Below are 14,908 nucleotides of genomic sequence, written 5' to 3'. Positions count from 1 at the left end.
GTAGTCTTGATCTGATGTCAGCGACAGCGTAGAGGGGACCCGAAGGCTCAGCGAGGGGACCCAGGCTACAACTATCCTACACAACAGAAATGCGGGACGCGAGCACCGGAACGTAGTCGGAACTCGCGGAACGGGCGGAGAGAGAGAGTGAGACAAGAGTAGAGTATATAGAGTGAGCCTAAGAGTACAGGACTACCTGGAGTAGACGAGATCAAGACTACAGGACCAGTCTGATCTCGTACGCCTATATATACTAAACTACACAAGAGCACTCAGGGAGTATGAGCCACTAAGAATGATGAGCCACGAAGAATGAAAGAAAGGAATGTCAAAGATAAAGGTACAAAGAATGAAGGGATGGACAAAGGGTAAGAGACCATAGAATGATACAAAGAATGAAGGGGTGGTCAAAGGAATGGAATGATGAAGTAAGGAAGGGTAGTGGCAAGAGTCAGCACGCATATAGTCCATAGACAGCGCCCCCGAGGGACGGAAGTCCCGAGTTCCGGTACGGAAGGGTGCGGAACCCTCGGAACTGAAGGTACGAGAGCGGAGAACCGTAACAAAGACAAGCTTGAGGGAGAGCCTTGAAAGAGGTACACATACTGTACTAACCATACTATACAAGGTAATAGCTATAACACATATTGAGTACAGTAAAACCTCTTATTAAGCATTACTCTTATTAAGCATAACCTCTCATTAAGTATGACATTTCAAGTCTACCATTATCCTTGTTGACACTAGAATTTTACTTGTTAACAAGCATAATCTCTCAATAAGTATTACTTTTTATGTCCACCAAGGGCAATACTTAATGAGAGGTTTCACTGTATATACATATCTACAAATCAGATAAGAAACTACACTTATTATAGCTAAAGCCCTATTCCCAGAACATCTTCAAATTGCAAACCTCGTTCTGAAACAAGTGCAGAGGGCATTTATCAAGCCAGCCACAGTACAGAAGTTGATGACAACAGTACGTGTTGACTATATGTGCATTTACAGTATAAGATAATGCACCTTATGTGGTTCTGTCTTGTTCCTGGAACATTGTCGGTATTGAACGAGCACAGGCCTGGGGGCGCTCATCAAGCCGACCTTAGAAAGGCCCTTCTAACTCGGTTTGCACAGTATGGTAAGACACAGAGATATATGATGCCATAAAACGTTACTGCAGCACCGCCTGCTATCGAACTTCTCCCTGGCAGCCATCCAACCTACAATTTCCTGTCAAACTTGATTTAAACAGCATAAACGGATCACAGACCTTAATAAAGCCATAAATATTACGGAAACTGATCACAACAACACGTGTTAAACTATATGTGCTATACAAAAGAATTTCTCTTAGACGCCCAGCACCGAGATGCGGTGCAACCAATGAAGAATATCAATACATTCATGATCTATGTTCATATCTCAGGCCGATCAAGAACACCGACACAGCATATCGCAGCACAGCATGATATCGACAGCAACAAGAATAGAACAATTAAATTGCACGCGACGATTCAATGGTCGACTTGAGAAACGAGCGCCGCTCACTCGCTCACCCTCAACACAAACACATTCGGCGCGACGAATCGCAACTTCTCCTTCGCCAAGTCATCGTCTCTTTCAAGTCCGTCAAAGTACACTTTTCCAAATAGGCAGTCTTCATCCACCCCAACCAAAATAAGTACAGCATAAAATCTTAGTAAAAATCACTCCAACATATAATAAAAAGGGAGAAGCTCACCGATCCGCCGACATCTCGCATACCCCACCGCATTCCCCACACCCCACATCCCCGATAACCCACTCGCGAACCCATCTGACTCGCGCCTCAATGCAAGTCTTTGTACTTTATCCTTATCACGTGGGTTGAGTAGATTGAACTCTGCTTCCGTCAACGGATTCTCCGTATACCTACACCACATAAACGTGCAGCAAAAGATCACATGAGCAACGCAAACGAGATGTAAGATTAAGGAGATTACGCACTCCTTCCACAAAGTCCCACAAACATCCGCCAACGTCACACCCTTCTCATTCCTCACAATCGTACACCAAGGAGCCGTTTTCGCCCGCGAGATGATCATCAATTCCGTCACCCGTGGTAACGTCGCACTCTCATCTTTCATCGTAAACGCTAAATCGCGGTCTCCTCCTTTGATACCTACACAACGACCTGTAGGAGATCTTCATCGTTAAACAAAGACACAGAGAGTCGACTGTGATACGAGATGAGATGAATGTTGTTAAGTGTTGACTGACCCGTCATTAGGTTACACTCCAGCCGAAATGGGTCGTACTTTTGTGCAAGGATGGGATGGATTTCAAGATCCGCCTCGAGGAGGTACAAGTCCTTCGGTTTCAACACAGGCCCGACTCCATGCCCATCCAGCAACACATCAGACAGACGCATTTATTTGCCCATAAACGAGAATACACTCACATCCAGGTTTCCATTTCAGCATTTCCGCCATCTCGACGAACTCGACGGGCTTGACAATGGAGTAGAAAGAAGAGGAGCTGTTGGTTAGTGTAAAGAAGTCAGATGAGCAATTCGGGTAAGGAACGGGGACGGCATCGATATAGATTATGCTTTGATCCGAGGATTTGACTTTCCATTCCGGTCGAGTCCCGTAAGCAGCCAGATGTCAGTGTCATAATCGATGGATTTGATGAAATACATATGATGTGTTTTTGCATTGTTATTTTGTCGAAGTCGGGATACACAGCCCAGACGTAGGTGGTTATACAAGAAATACAACAGTTATTTGTTTCTGTAAATTAAAAAAAAGTCTGCCTTGCGATGCAAAACGTGAACACGGGTAGGCAGACTTACAAAGGTCAAAACTACATCCGCATAAACCTAGTCATCCAAGCTCAAATCCTTCGTTCGGTCTTTCAGCCTCTCCTCAATCTCCTTATTCCGTCTATCCAATGCCTCAAGCCGCTCGTCCTTCGATGCATCATACGCAACAATCGTCTGGTTGAACCTATGTACAATTATTAGAAGGACAGTCTCCTAATGAACGGGGAGGATTAGATTAAGGAAGTCCAGCTCACGGATTGTCTGGAGACTTTTGGAATTGCTTGTATAGAAGTTCCTATGTGATTATATCTTAAGCAAAGGAATTCAATAACAGGCACTTGGTAGACTGACCCTGTACTGATTCAACCGTAGACCAGGATGCTGAAAAAAGACGCTATGAGCTGTCTATATTTTCGTAAGAAGACAAAATACCCACATCGTCTCTAAGAATGGGAAGCTCGCGCTCCTGGTAAGCTTCAAAAGCAGCCTAGACAGTGAAGGCTCAGAATCTTGGAGCGTTCTCGAAAGACACCAAATGCATACCTTGAATCGACGCTACACAGGTTCATCAGTACCTCATCTACGTATATGCGCGCCACAAAGCAACCCACTCACCTCAGGATGTTTCTCAAGACCCGCAGCCTGCTGACCCATGCTCGCTTTATCCTTCTTCGCAGTCACAACTTCCATCATCGCAATCGCATCATCAATCCCCGTCGCCGCAAACGACTCAACCCTTTCCTGCCCTCCCTTGCCATCATCAACACTCTCTTTCGGACTCAAGGGGACAGCTGCCAGACCACCACCTGCTGCGAGCGCGCCAGGTCCAGCAGGTTTCGCAGAAGCACCTGCAGCAGCGGTTTTCTTCTTCGCTCCTGCCTTCGGTGCAGGCTTCGGTTTCGCTGACGCTGAGGCTTCCTCTTCCTCTAGAAGCTTTTCCCGCTCTGCTTTTGCGGCCAGAGCCTCCTTGCGTTTGGCCTCTTTCTCCTCCTTGGTGGCCTTTCCCTTCGCTCCTGTCTCCCATTTTGCTGATTCCTTTCTCTCCTATAAGTGAATTCCAACAATGATTCATTTAGTGCGCATAGATGAACGATGCACGTATGGGTAGTTGAGCTGAGCGAGAGTTAGCTACCTTCTCTTCTTCTTCTGCTTGTTTCTTCTTAGCTTCGTTCTCTGCCTTTTTGGCACGTCCTGACTCTTTCTTTGCGTTGCCTCCTTTTGGAGCCATATCGATTGGGTAGAATGTAGAAGATGGAAGAGATGGTGGTTTGGATGAAGGAGCAACCTTCTTCAAGTTCTTGAGCCTTAACCTGAACGCTGATCATTACATGACGATCATGTGATCTCTGATGGCGTAGAAATTGAAATTGGGATTTAAGCACCCTGCACTCAAAATATTAAATATTTCTTCGAAACACTATTAGTATTAGAAAAACAAATTCTTTGAAAAATTACCAGACGAATGGGATAGTAGCCTTGAAGAGTATTATGTTGGACTTGATATCGATGCTGTCTCCGGGTTTTTCATCACTTATCGAAACAACTTTATGAAAAAAATATTGCACGGAATATATCCATTTCCTTTGGGTTTCAAGAGAGCATATTAGATGGTATGATATGGTGTAGATGAGTGGTGATGTACGTAATGCAAATCGAATTTTGATCTAAGCAAGAAAACTCAATAACTAGCTTTTTGTCTGCGACTCCGGCTCAATTGAGGCCATCTCATCTGCTAGTGCTAGAAATGCCATTACTTTTCTAACTTAGTAGGAGACATCTGCAACAAACGACTCACCAGAAACCACCGAGTCTTCAGATGTATCCTCACCAACCGTCCACCTCGCGAACTCACTAACAGCAATCCCCTGATACTCCTCCGTCGCACTCTTATCAAACAAACCCTTCTGCTCCGCCCACAATTGTACGACGTTCTTCACAGGTTGTCCAGCAAACTCTCCAGGGAACAAAGCGAACGGTTGTTCATACAGTACAGTCTCAGGACTACCGTTGACTAGTCGAATAGACCGAGTGTCGAAGCCGACGATCTGACGCGCTAGAGCGCGTTCGAGTTTCTCGAGGTCAGAGAGGAAGCCTTCTTTCGCGAAGACTTCCTTGAGGTTGGGAGTTTTGAGGTAAGTGAGTGCGAGAGCACCCATACGGCCTCGTGTTGGGTCTGTTGTAGTACCGTGAACGTATGAAGCGACTCGTATCCCTGCTTGGACAGACTCGGGAGCTGGAGGGAGAACGACGCTAATCGCGCGTCGAAGGGATATGTTTTCGCCGACTTTGGCAATTGTATCGCGGATGGCGGAGCTAACAGTAGCGGTCGACGACAACTCAGAAGGTGAGTCCTTCTGCATTAACGGTGCATCGAGGAGAGATTCTAAAGGGAACGGTCGAAGTAACTTCGGGTTTTCCTGGAAATCCTCAGGAGCCTCTGCATGAAACGCAGTCGTATGCGCAACATCCGAAACTAACTTCCCAAACAACTCGTTCCGTCCAACGAAGTCCGTCTCACAATTAATCTCAACCATGCTAGCTCGTACACCACCCGTTCCTTGTCCATATCCAGGTGAGAGTAACGAAACAGCTATAAGACCTTCCTTCGTTTCTCGTCCCCCGACTTTCTCTGCCTTTTTTGCACCTGAGATTTCGAGGTCTTTTTGTATCCATTCTAATGCTGCGTTGAGGTCGTTGTTGGTTGCGATGAGTGCTTCACGGGCCTTTGAGATTGAGATTTCTGTGCGTTTTCGGAGCTCGCTGACGAGCTGTAGAGATGGTTTGACCGGTTCGGAAGTCGAGTATAGTCTATGCGAGAAGGATAGTAGTGCAGCTCGCCTGCTTGATGATGCAGCAAGCTGCCTGAACTGTGTTTTAAGCATCGTAGATAATTGCAGACGCTTGACGGTCAGCAAGACGCGGTCAGAGTTTTCGAGGATCGACGCGTCGAGGTCACGTTCTCAGAAATTATACAGAAACTTTCCGCCTCACTCAAGTTTTACCAACTTTCCTCATCATGTTCAAAGTACCAAGTAGCATACCGCAGGACTTGCTTCTCATACACGACATTGTTTCAGAGCCTATCCCTGGTCCCTCAAGTGTAAAACCTCGGACAAGCGAAGATGCAAAAACACGGAGCGAATCTTCTAATTCTATCGACTCCAGTTCTGCATCTTCGGATAGTGAAACAGACAGCGAAGAGGTAGACGCTGTTGAAAGCCTACTTATTGATCCTGACGCGCTAGTTGAAGTTGTCAATGCTAAGTATGTACTAAATTTCTCTATGAAGTGAATTTTGACGTTATGACATAGACCTCGTTCGCCATCGCCATCTTCTTCCGAGTCTTCTTCCGACGATTCAAGTTCGGATGGAGACTCCGATGCGGAGGAGAAAACCCGTCCCGTAACTACTAGGAAACCCGTTGTCGAGGATTACGAAGACGATGACGAAGACGAGCACGACTCTCGCCTCCCTTCCAGTTCCTCTCTTCGAACCAAAAACGAACTAGTCGACTCTTCCGTTACACTCCCAGAAATTACAGAGATCGACCCACAAGAACCTTTAGAAAAAGTCGGAGAAATAATGAGCATAATCGAGAACGTCGTAGTCGTCAAAGGCCTTGCGTCTCAAAATGAGAACAAAGCTTCTGAGCGGGCGTTAGACTCGGAGAGTTTATTGGTCTTTGAGGATAGGAAGGTGCTTGGTTATGTGAGTTTTGGCTTTCATTTCCAGACTTCGGAGAGTATTTAAAACAATCATTGTAGATTCATGAGACCTTTGGTCCAACTTACCAGCCTCTTTACCAAGTCAAATTCTCTTCAGCTGCTTCGATTGACAAGAGTATGATGTCAGTTGGCCGTGAAGTATTCCACGCCCCACGGCGCAGTCATTTCGTTTTCCCCAGCCAGCTACGGAAGATGAAGGGTAGTGATGCGTCTAACGTTCACGACGAAGAGGTTAATGAGGACGAAATGGAGTTCTCTGACGACGAAGCAGAAGCAGCTTACAGGCAGCAGCGTAAAAGGAAGTGCGTGCTTTTCATTTAATTCACCCCGCCAGCTATTCATAAGGTATTCATTAATTCTAGACGAGAAGGTTACCGCGAATCTTCCGTATCGTCATCCCGATTCTCCACACCAACTCCTACACAAATGCGAGACCAAGAGCTCAAGGATAGTTCCTTCTACAACGCATCTCCCTACGATGAGTACGGCCCGTATGATATCGATTCAGCACCAGGACCATCTCGGCCTGCTCCTCTCCCTTACGACGATCCCTATCAAGACGTACCTGTAGCACCTTCGGAGAGCGGAGCTGAACGGACAAGGGAAGAGAGGTCTAGATCACCTAGTAGCCCTCGAAGTTTCATGCCTGATCGTTCGCGGGGACGAGGCCGCGGAAGAGGGTATGATAGAGGACGAGGGCGTGGACGTGGACGTGAACATGGTGGTGGTCGAGGTGGTTTTCGCGGGCGGAGACCGAGTGGAGAAACACCTTGGGCAGAACGTCAAGGTTCTCGTCCAAGAAGCTACAGTCGAAGCGACTCTCGTTCTCTCTCTCCTACTTCAATGGCTATCGCTCGAGCAACTGGCCAGTTCGCAGACAACTCAGCTTTCCCTTCTCAACTTCTATCGCCATCGTCACCCTCGACTTCCACGCAAGGTTACTGGCAACGACAACAAGAAAATACAGTATATGGACAATACACCGACCCATCTCAACATCAGGCATACGGTGGTAGTAGTGCCCCTCAAATGTCTTCGTACGACCAGCAGAGCCAGAACCAAAACTACTCGCAACCGCATATAAATCCGCGTTTCGCCTCGTTATTTGCTATGAACATGAATTTCATGCAAGGGCAGCAGTATAACGCATATGCTGCACCGAATTCCCCCGTAGCGAGTCCGTACTCCGCTTATAGTCCTAACTCTTCCTGGGAGGGGAATGCTTGGACACAGAGCGGACCACAGGGGAATGCTAGTGGTAGTGGTACTCAGCCAGATGGGACTAATGAGTATGCTGTACAAATGACGCCTGAAACTGACGAGTACCGTCCTTAGTTTATACATTTTTTTCCCATTGCATACAGTTCCTTTGTGTCAGGGTACTATTGACTAGACAAATAACCATTAATATACTGCATATTTTTAAAACATGACTTCTTGTCGCGGTGAGGTGCCGACCCTTGTGCGTAAATATTCGGCAGGTAGCGGAGAGACGCGCCTAGAGGCCTGCTCGTCGTCCTCAACGGCGGCCCGCTTCTCCTCTTATTTTTCCCCTCCTTCGTCTCGTCTACTTAACGAGCTGCTTCGCCTCTTTCACCTCGTTTCTCCCTTCTGTGTCCGCAGCCAGAGAGGACGGCGGGTAGGAAGAGAAGAAAACGAGGTCGAAAGCTGGTGTACTGAGACACCACTACCACCATTCATCTACCCATTACACACATATTTACTAGGAAAAAATACGACAAACGAATACACCACTCTGTACGACGCATTCTCTCCATCTTCACATACGTCCGAACTAACCAAAACGCGCGTCCAGCCAACTCACCATGGTCCATACCCAACCAACCAAACCATCCAGCAAAGCTCTCGGGAAACGTCCCATGCGAAACGGCGTCATCGCACCCAGTCCACTCTCCCTCTTCACTCCCAGCGCTGCCAACTCACCCGCTGCTGACGAGGAAACCGATGACCCTTCTACTTCCACTTCGGTCGCGGCGGCGGTTGATGGTACGGGTGCGGGACCGTCAGGAGTAGGCACCAGCACTAGAAACAACCACAAACGCGTATTACCTTCGCGTGTCCGACGTGGAGGTGTTTACTCCCTCGTTGGGACGAGTGATACGGATCAGAATATATTGGATATGTTGAGGAGGAGAGGTGCGTGTTACTACTCTCTTATACAATCTATTCTATGGCAAGAAGTGTATCTAACTTTGGATTTCTACCCAAATTCATTCATTCCTCTTGCACCACACAACGTACATTGTACTTACTGTAGGCGAAAACGAACCCCTCATCCCAACACATACCGTATTCATCCTCACAACGGACTCAAGCCAAGTACCCTCAGCTTCAACAAGCGAAATCGGGTTGAACAAGCTCGCTAACGAACGGTACTTCGAACGTCCAGAAGTTATACGTGCTTACAAGAACCAACAAGATATCCAAGTCCCCGAGTTTACACAGATTGACGAAGAGACGGTTGGAGGAAGGTTGCGTGCGAGGACTGAGGAGGTACGTCCCCTTCCACTCTCTTACCATTACACATACGTAGAAATCTGTTTTGTTTTGAAACTTAAAGTTATTTATTTTGATAGGAACCACCCGAACTAACAGACGCAGCCTACGAAAAACGACATCGGAAATACGAAATGATCGAAAAGCGGCAACGACTGCGCGAGAAGGAGAAACTACAACACGAGCATTATAAACTAAAAGAACGAATAGAACAACTGCGGACTATGGATTATAATGCTTTCCTCACGCTCCCGGACGAACTTTTCGCGGAGGTGGAGAACGAGGGCGCGATGGGTCTGGACTACGCGGATGGTGCGCCTGAACCTAATACTGGGGGTAGTAGTACCGGTGGCGGTGGTACTGGTACTGGTAGCGCAGCGTCGCTTCTTCAAGAAGCTGAGCGCAGGAGGAAGTTGATCCTTGACGTAGCTGCGTCCCTAGAAGAGCGTTATCGGATCCTGTTACCTACAGAGAGGAGACCTGCGGAACAACTAAGATTCGTCACACGAGTATCTTCAATCGAACCTAGTATCCCTGATGAGAACGTCGATACAATTCCGACGACAGCAGAAGCCGAACGTGATCTTTCCGCTGCTGCTGCGAGTAGTACTGTTACTAGTCGATCGAAGTCATTGAAGTTGAAATTGCGGGCACAGCAGACTGCGCAGCCTACACCACCTCCTACCGCGGCGTCAGAGCCTGTACGAAAGCGGAGAGAGACCCCTCTGCGCAGTGACTATTCGCCAGCTCCTGCGGAGATAGAACCGCTGGAAGGCTCTACTGGTGCTGCTCCCTCTCGTCTAATGTCTCGTCAAAGGAGATCTAAAGTGGAAGAACGATCAACCCAGCAACTCACACCTCCTACATCCAATGGACAGGAGCAACGCGCAGTGGATATCGTACCCGATTCTTTGTCGCCTCCAAGTCGCACCCCTGATATCACAATGGACGAAGTAACCCAAGAATCACAGAAGTATCGACCAGGAGGCGCAGCCACACTTACTGTGCATCACGAAGGGGGCCTTCCTACTTCTATAACCAAGGAGTCACCTCCTCCAGTAACTTCGAATAGCAAGAGACGCCGACGCGCGATGGACCAAGTACAGGTGAATCGGAACTTCAACGTGATACAATATAAAGTTCCGCAGGAGCAAGAACCGTCGCGGAAGAAGTCAAAGACTTTTCGTTCTGAATATGATATTCCTCCTAGCACTCAAGCAACGCAGCAAGACTCTGATACTCAGAAGCGTTTAACAACTGGAATCGACTACCCCATTCCCACATCGAAAGACACTCGACATACCAAACAACACTCTACTACGAAATCTCATCTTCCTCCCACCGACTCCACCGAGCCAGAGACATTCGTAGAAGCATTCGGGAGGTTTTTAAGCTTATCGACCAAGGACATGGCCGCGTACCTAGTAGATCACCCTCGCTCAATCCCATACGCCCAATTGCGGCAACTCGAAAAACCAGATCAAGGCGGTGAATTTGACGTCGACGCGGACGTGAACGTTAATGTTATTGACCTGGAGCAGCCCGACGTGGACGAAACGCCGACAGCCGACGAACCCGTTACTCCGCCACCCGAATCTGTCGGTGTACCTACTTCAAGAAGTCCCGAGCTTCTCCTTGTGAATTCGAATTCGAAACAACGGCGTTCCAGGTACTGGACACCGAGTGTCGACGTTGATGATGATGATGATGGTGATGATGGTGATGATGGTGTTAGTGGTGTGAGTAAGGCGGGTCACCAGAAACGGCGGTCGAGAACACCTCTCGCTGCAAACGCTAACGCTAATCTTCGATTCGGGTCTACATACTCACACTCACAATCCACTCCCGACCGCCATCCGCATCCATCCTCACCACCACTCACCATAACCTCCCTCCAAAGCTACGAACTCAACTCACCCGACGGAGGAGGAGGAGGAGGAGGAGGAGGAGGAGGAGGAGGAGGAGGAAGTGGAACAGGAAACCCACGCAAACGTCCTACGAAACCCGTCAATGCGCTTCTAGCGTCATCCCGACATAACGAAGAACCAGGAAGGAGGACAGGAAGGAGTGTGAAGGCTTTTGGGGTTGAGGTGCCGAGTTTTGAGGGGGAGGAGGAGTTTGACTTGCCGAGGTGGATGGTTAGGGAGGTTTTGAATGAGAGGAGGTGGAGAGGTGTTGGAGGGGGAGATATTGGTGAGGAGGAAGATGGTGTTTATGAGGATGAAGATTTGAACTCTGATGCGGATGGGGAGGCAGAGACTGTGAGCGATGGCGACCCGCCTTCGTTTGCTGTTGGGATGGTGCATGGTGAAGCCTTGCATGGCTCGTTTGTGGATAGTGTTAGTGCTGTGGGCCGTTCGAGAGCAAGCCGCCGATGATTGGTAGAATCGACTGCACAACGCTGTTACGTTTTTTTAAAATAACTGAATACGTCCCTTTGCTAATGCTATAGCATCACGACCCTCAACCAGTTTTCTCTTTCAGAGATCATTGCAATCTTCTGCTTTCTGTCTTTACATCTTGCTTCAACCTTACATACATTCATACATACATACATTTGATGCAACCTTTGGTCAATCGAAACCAATCCTGTGTACAAACTTCGATGTTTAGGCTTCTGTTTGTACATGTACTTGGTGCTGAATGCTTTGTATTCTTATAAGAACTTCTTATTCTCACTGTCTATATTCCATGTAATGGCAATCAAATGACAGGCATGCAACTTTAACCAATGTACTTGTGTGTCTTATTGGTATTTCGATGTGCTTGGATATTGGTGCAGCGTGAATGGTGTGTAAAAATTAAGACAGAGGTCCCCGAAGTAACATTAAACGATTTTAACCAACCAACAAAGTAAAGTCAAGCAATGGTGCTAGACACTTTCGCAGCACCAGCAGCCGGACCAACCATCTTCTGCACAATAGCCAAGGCATCCCTCCTCTGCTGTACATCCATCTGCCTCACACGACTCAACGCCAACTCCGCATTATCTACAACGCCCAATACGTTCCTCAACGGGTCAGCAGCACATTTCGGTGGTGCCCGGTCCAAATAAGACACAGTTTGAAAAACTTTTGCATTTCCGGATTTCCCGGGAGGTGTCGGAAGTGGCTTGAATTTCGGTAATTGGGGAGGTATGACGGGGCTTAGTTGGGCGTGGTCTCCTTTGAGGATTAGTAGACCTTGGGCGTCGTAGTGTCGGATTGGTGGTGGGTTACGACCTTCGGCGTTAGGGTAGTCGTTCAGCTCTGGGTCGGTGCTACGTTTGCTACGGCCATAGTCCCGTCGCGTCCTGTCATTTGGACGTCCCTGTGTCCTCTTACGTGGAGAAGAGGTTTTCGCTGAACCACGTTGACCTTGTCTTTGACTTTGCCCGCGACCATCTCCTTGTCCCTGGCCACGGCCATCCATCCGAGCCTTCCAATCTCCTTGACGCGCTTGTGAAGAAGAGTTCCCCTGACCAGGAGACCGTGGTTTTCCTCCCCGACCTACTTGCGCAGCCTTCCCCTGCCTATCATCACTTCCTCCGTCATTCCTTCTACTTCTCGTAGCACCAGCCCCCTCATTGGAGTTACGGAACGGCCTCCTCTGCTGGTCTGATGACGCCCTCGACCTGTATTCTCCCCTTTGCTGCCCCTTCTTTTCAGACGGTGCGTCCGGCTTTTTAGAGTCTGGAGGAGCGCTACGAGCAGTTTTGGCTTGCTCAGAACGCCGAGCGGCAAGTCTTTCCAATAGCGAAAGTCGTCGTGCAGGTCCTTGAGCTAATAGCGTAAATTTTGAGAAAATCCTATAAATTAACCATGTCAATGGGAGAAAAAAATATTATGCGAACCTGTCTTGTTAATGCTGATTCCACCCAATTCAGTCGCCAACGGAACACCTTTCTGGCGTTCAGACTCGGCGCCTGAATCAGTTTTGCTTTCCTCGAGACATATGGGCGAACTGGAGATAGTCCGTCGAGAGATAGAGTGCAGACGTAGGCTTGATTGTCGCCCAATAGCTCTAATAGACTGCAGAGAAAGCGGTCTCATTTTTCGTCAAGAAGCGTCAAGGACAACCAGGTCAGCCAGATTCGGTTCGGAGAAGAGAAATTCATTTGATTACATCATCATCGGAATCAATTATTTCGTATTTCAAGAATCTTTGTACTACAAATTATTTCTATGCGAATGAAGGGTTGCATTACATATCGATATCGTAGTAAGATTACCACATAACTCTACAAGAAACCTTCTAGCATGAATCTACATCTTGACCTTCTTGTTTACCCTGCGAACACGAGGATAAATTCCCGCATCATATTCAACCGTGTAATTTCTAGGTTCATCCTTGATACAAAGAGTTCTACACACTCGTCAGTTAGTAAACTTCCTGAATGCAAGGAAGTTGAATCTTTTACAAATCTAGAAGTACCCGAATAAGCAAAGACCATACCAGCGCTAATAGTCAAACACTCACAGGTTGTTCCAATTCCCATAATATAAGCGCCGACAGTCTATACAAAAAAATAAGCGCCAGTAAGGATGTATTCAGGAAAAAATAAGAGAAGAGCGCTCACAGTGAACAGGTGCCACCATGCATGCCCTTTGAACAACAAATTTTTTAGTCAATTCCGCGAGGTTGGCGCCGCAAGAGAAAGCAAAGAAAAAGGCACACGACTTACCTTCAAGTAGGAAAGCCATAGGCCATCCCACTAGTGCCTTCCATTTGGACAAAGCATTGCAGAACACGTTATCTAGGTTCCAGATAGCAAACCCGAGGATGAAGATCAATGCACCAGAAGTGTATAAACTCGTGATCGTCCTTTTCTCGTTAAGACCGATTCGGTTTGACGCTTCGGCGGATCTAACGAGCCAGGAGCCGCGAAGGGTATTCGCGATCATGAAAGCTGCGAAAACCACCTGATGGTAGATTGGATTACGGTATAGCCAACTGCAAAACGCATATTAGCTATCGCCGAATACTGAGATCGAGTGGCACTTGGCACTTACTAAGAATAAGTAAATAAAATATCAAACAGCACAGTAAAAATAAGCAACAGCTGCGACTTTTTGCTACTGATTCCCCAGCCAGGGGATGTGTCATAGAGTATGAATAATGAGCAAGAAGCAGTATAAATCATCGGTAGCTCGTCGGACAACTGCGCAGAGTGTAGCAGAGTTGCATGGAATGCAAAACTACCAAGGCCGACTATGGCGAGAGACTGTCATATCAAAACAGTGAACAGGGGAAAGCGAGTAGAGGAAAGCGATAAGCAGACCATGAAGCCAAAGAAGTAGCGCGCAGGAAGCGCCTGAGTTTGAACTATGCGGGCGGCTTGCAGGGCAATCGCGACCGTAATGATATTAGAAAGCGTATTCGCCATTTCCGCAATATAATCCGAGAACTGGTAATTGGCCTTTCAAAGTATACATCGAGTCAAGATTAGTTAAAATTTCCCTGTATCTCCTGGTCTCCTTTCCAGGAGGAGCCGAGTAGAGGAGGCATAATGAACACACCTCGCAGAAATCTAGCGTAGAAGTCACGGTACCCCAAGCGCCCGTGCGACTAAAGTTGTAGGCATCACTAACTGGAAAGCTCATCGCCGAGTTTTTTGCGAGCCTGAGAGTCCTCGGTTGTAAAGAGTGGAGGCGGTAAACGATATATCACAAGAAGTGGTGGCCCGCTATGAATGGAATCCCGGCGCTCCCTGGCAAGTTCCGACCGCCCTGAGTTCGGCCGTAAATAGCTCACTGCGCTCTTGTGCTGAACAGGAAAGACGACTGAAAGATTCTAGGGTCAAGTCGGTAAAATACAAGAGAGAAAACTTCACAGCAGGGGTTGTGTCGGACAGTGTCATTAGGCGAGTGTCAAACAAGA

The 14,908-nt window shown here is 47.7% G+C and overlaps 5 protein-coding genes across 5 annotated transcripts; 2 read left to right on the top strand and 3 right to left on the bottom strand.

Moving 5' to 3' along the window:
- Positions 1–1,547: 1,547 nt before the first annotated feature.
- Positions 1,548–2,413, bottom strand: FOMMEDRAFT_95619 (uncharacterized protein; the record flags this gene model as incomplete). The annotated part of the gene is made up of 4 exons (XM_007270900.1): positions 1,548–1,660; positions 1,745–1,914; positions 1,990–2,187; positions 2,259–2,413. 4 exons carry the CDS (start codon positions 2,411–2,413, stop codon positions 1,548–1,550), a joined length of 636 nt encoding a protein of 211 aa, XP_007270962.1.
- Positions 2,414–2,863: 450 nt separating this feature from the next.
- On the bottom strand, positions 2,864–5,688 carry FOMMEDRAFT_161560 (uncharacterized protein; the record flags this gene model as incomplete). The annotated part of the gene is made up of 8 exons (XM_007271072.1): positions 2,864–2,990; positions 3,061–3,101; positions 3,158–3,187; positions 3,243–3,293; positions 3,350–3,361; positions 3,422–3,850; positions 3,939–4,123; positions 4,602–5,688. 8 exons carry the CDS (start codon positions 5,686–5,688, stop codon positions 2,864–2,866), a joined length of 1,962 nt encoding a protein of 653 aa, XP_007271134.1.
- A 134-nt stretch (positions 5,689–5,822) lies between these two features.
- On the top strand, positions 5,823–7,867 carry FOMMEDRAFT_170938 (NAF1-domain-containing protein; the record flags this gene model as incomplete). Its single annotated transcript, XM_007271071.1, has 4 exons — positions 5,823–6,070; positions 6,119–6,515; positions 6,572–6,834; positions 6,895–7,867. The coding sequence occupies 4 exons, from the start codon at positions 5,823–5,825 to the stop codon at positions 7,865–7,867; spliced, it is 1,881 nt and encodes a 626-aa protein (XP_007271133.1).
- Positions 7,868–8,347: 480 nt separating this feature from the next.
- FOMMEDRAFT_149086 (uncharacterized protein) lies at positions 8,348–11,750 on the top strand. Its single transcript, XM_007271070.1, has 3 exons — positions 8,348–8,689; positions 8,811–9,046; positions 9,130–11,750. Exons 1-3 carry the CDS (start codon positions 8,359–8,361, stop codon positions 11,425–11,427), a joined length of 2,865 nt encoding a protein of 954 aa, XP_007271132.1. The 5' UTR covers positions 8,348–8,358; the 3' UTR covers positions 11,428–11,750.
- Positions 11,751–13,293: 1,543 nt separating this feature from the next.
- Positions 13,294–14,742, bottom strand: FOMMEDRAFT_113931 (alkaline phytoceramidase; the record flags this gene model as incomplete). The annotated part of the gene is made up of 7 exons (XM_007271069.1): positions 14,548–14,742; positions 14,310–14,447; positions 14,041–14,252; positions 13,713–13,981; positions 13,608–13,633; positions 13,504–13,544; positions 13,294–13,393 (listed from the first exon to the last, which is right to left on the bottom strand). The coding sequence occupies exons 1-7, from the start codon at positions 14,629–14,631 to the stop codon at positions 13,294–13,296; spliced, it is 870 nt and encodes a 289-aa protein (XP_007271131.1). The 5' UTR covers positions 14,632–14,742.
- Positions 14,743–14,908: the final 166 nt, after the last annotated feature.

Source organism: Fomitiporia mediterranea (genome assembly GCF_000271605.1).
Source record: "Fomitiporia mediterranea MF3/22 unplaced genomic scaffold FOMMEscaffold_15, whole genome shotgun sequence".
Taxonomy (NCBI): Eukaryota; Fungi; Basidiomycota; class Agaricomycetes; order Hymenochaetales; family Hymenochaetaceae; genus Fomitiporia; species Fomitiporia mediterranea.
This window is presented reverse-complemented; position numbering and strand designations above follow the sequence as displayed.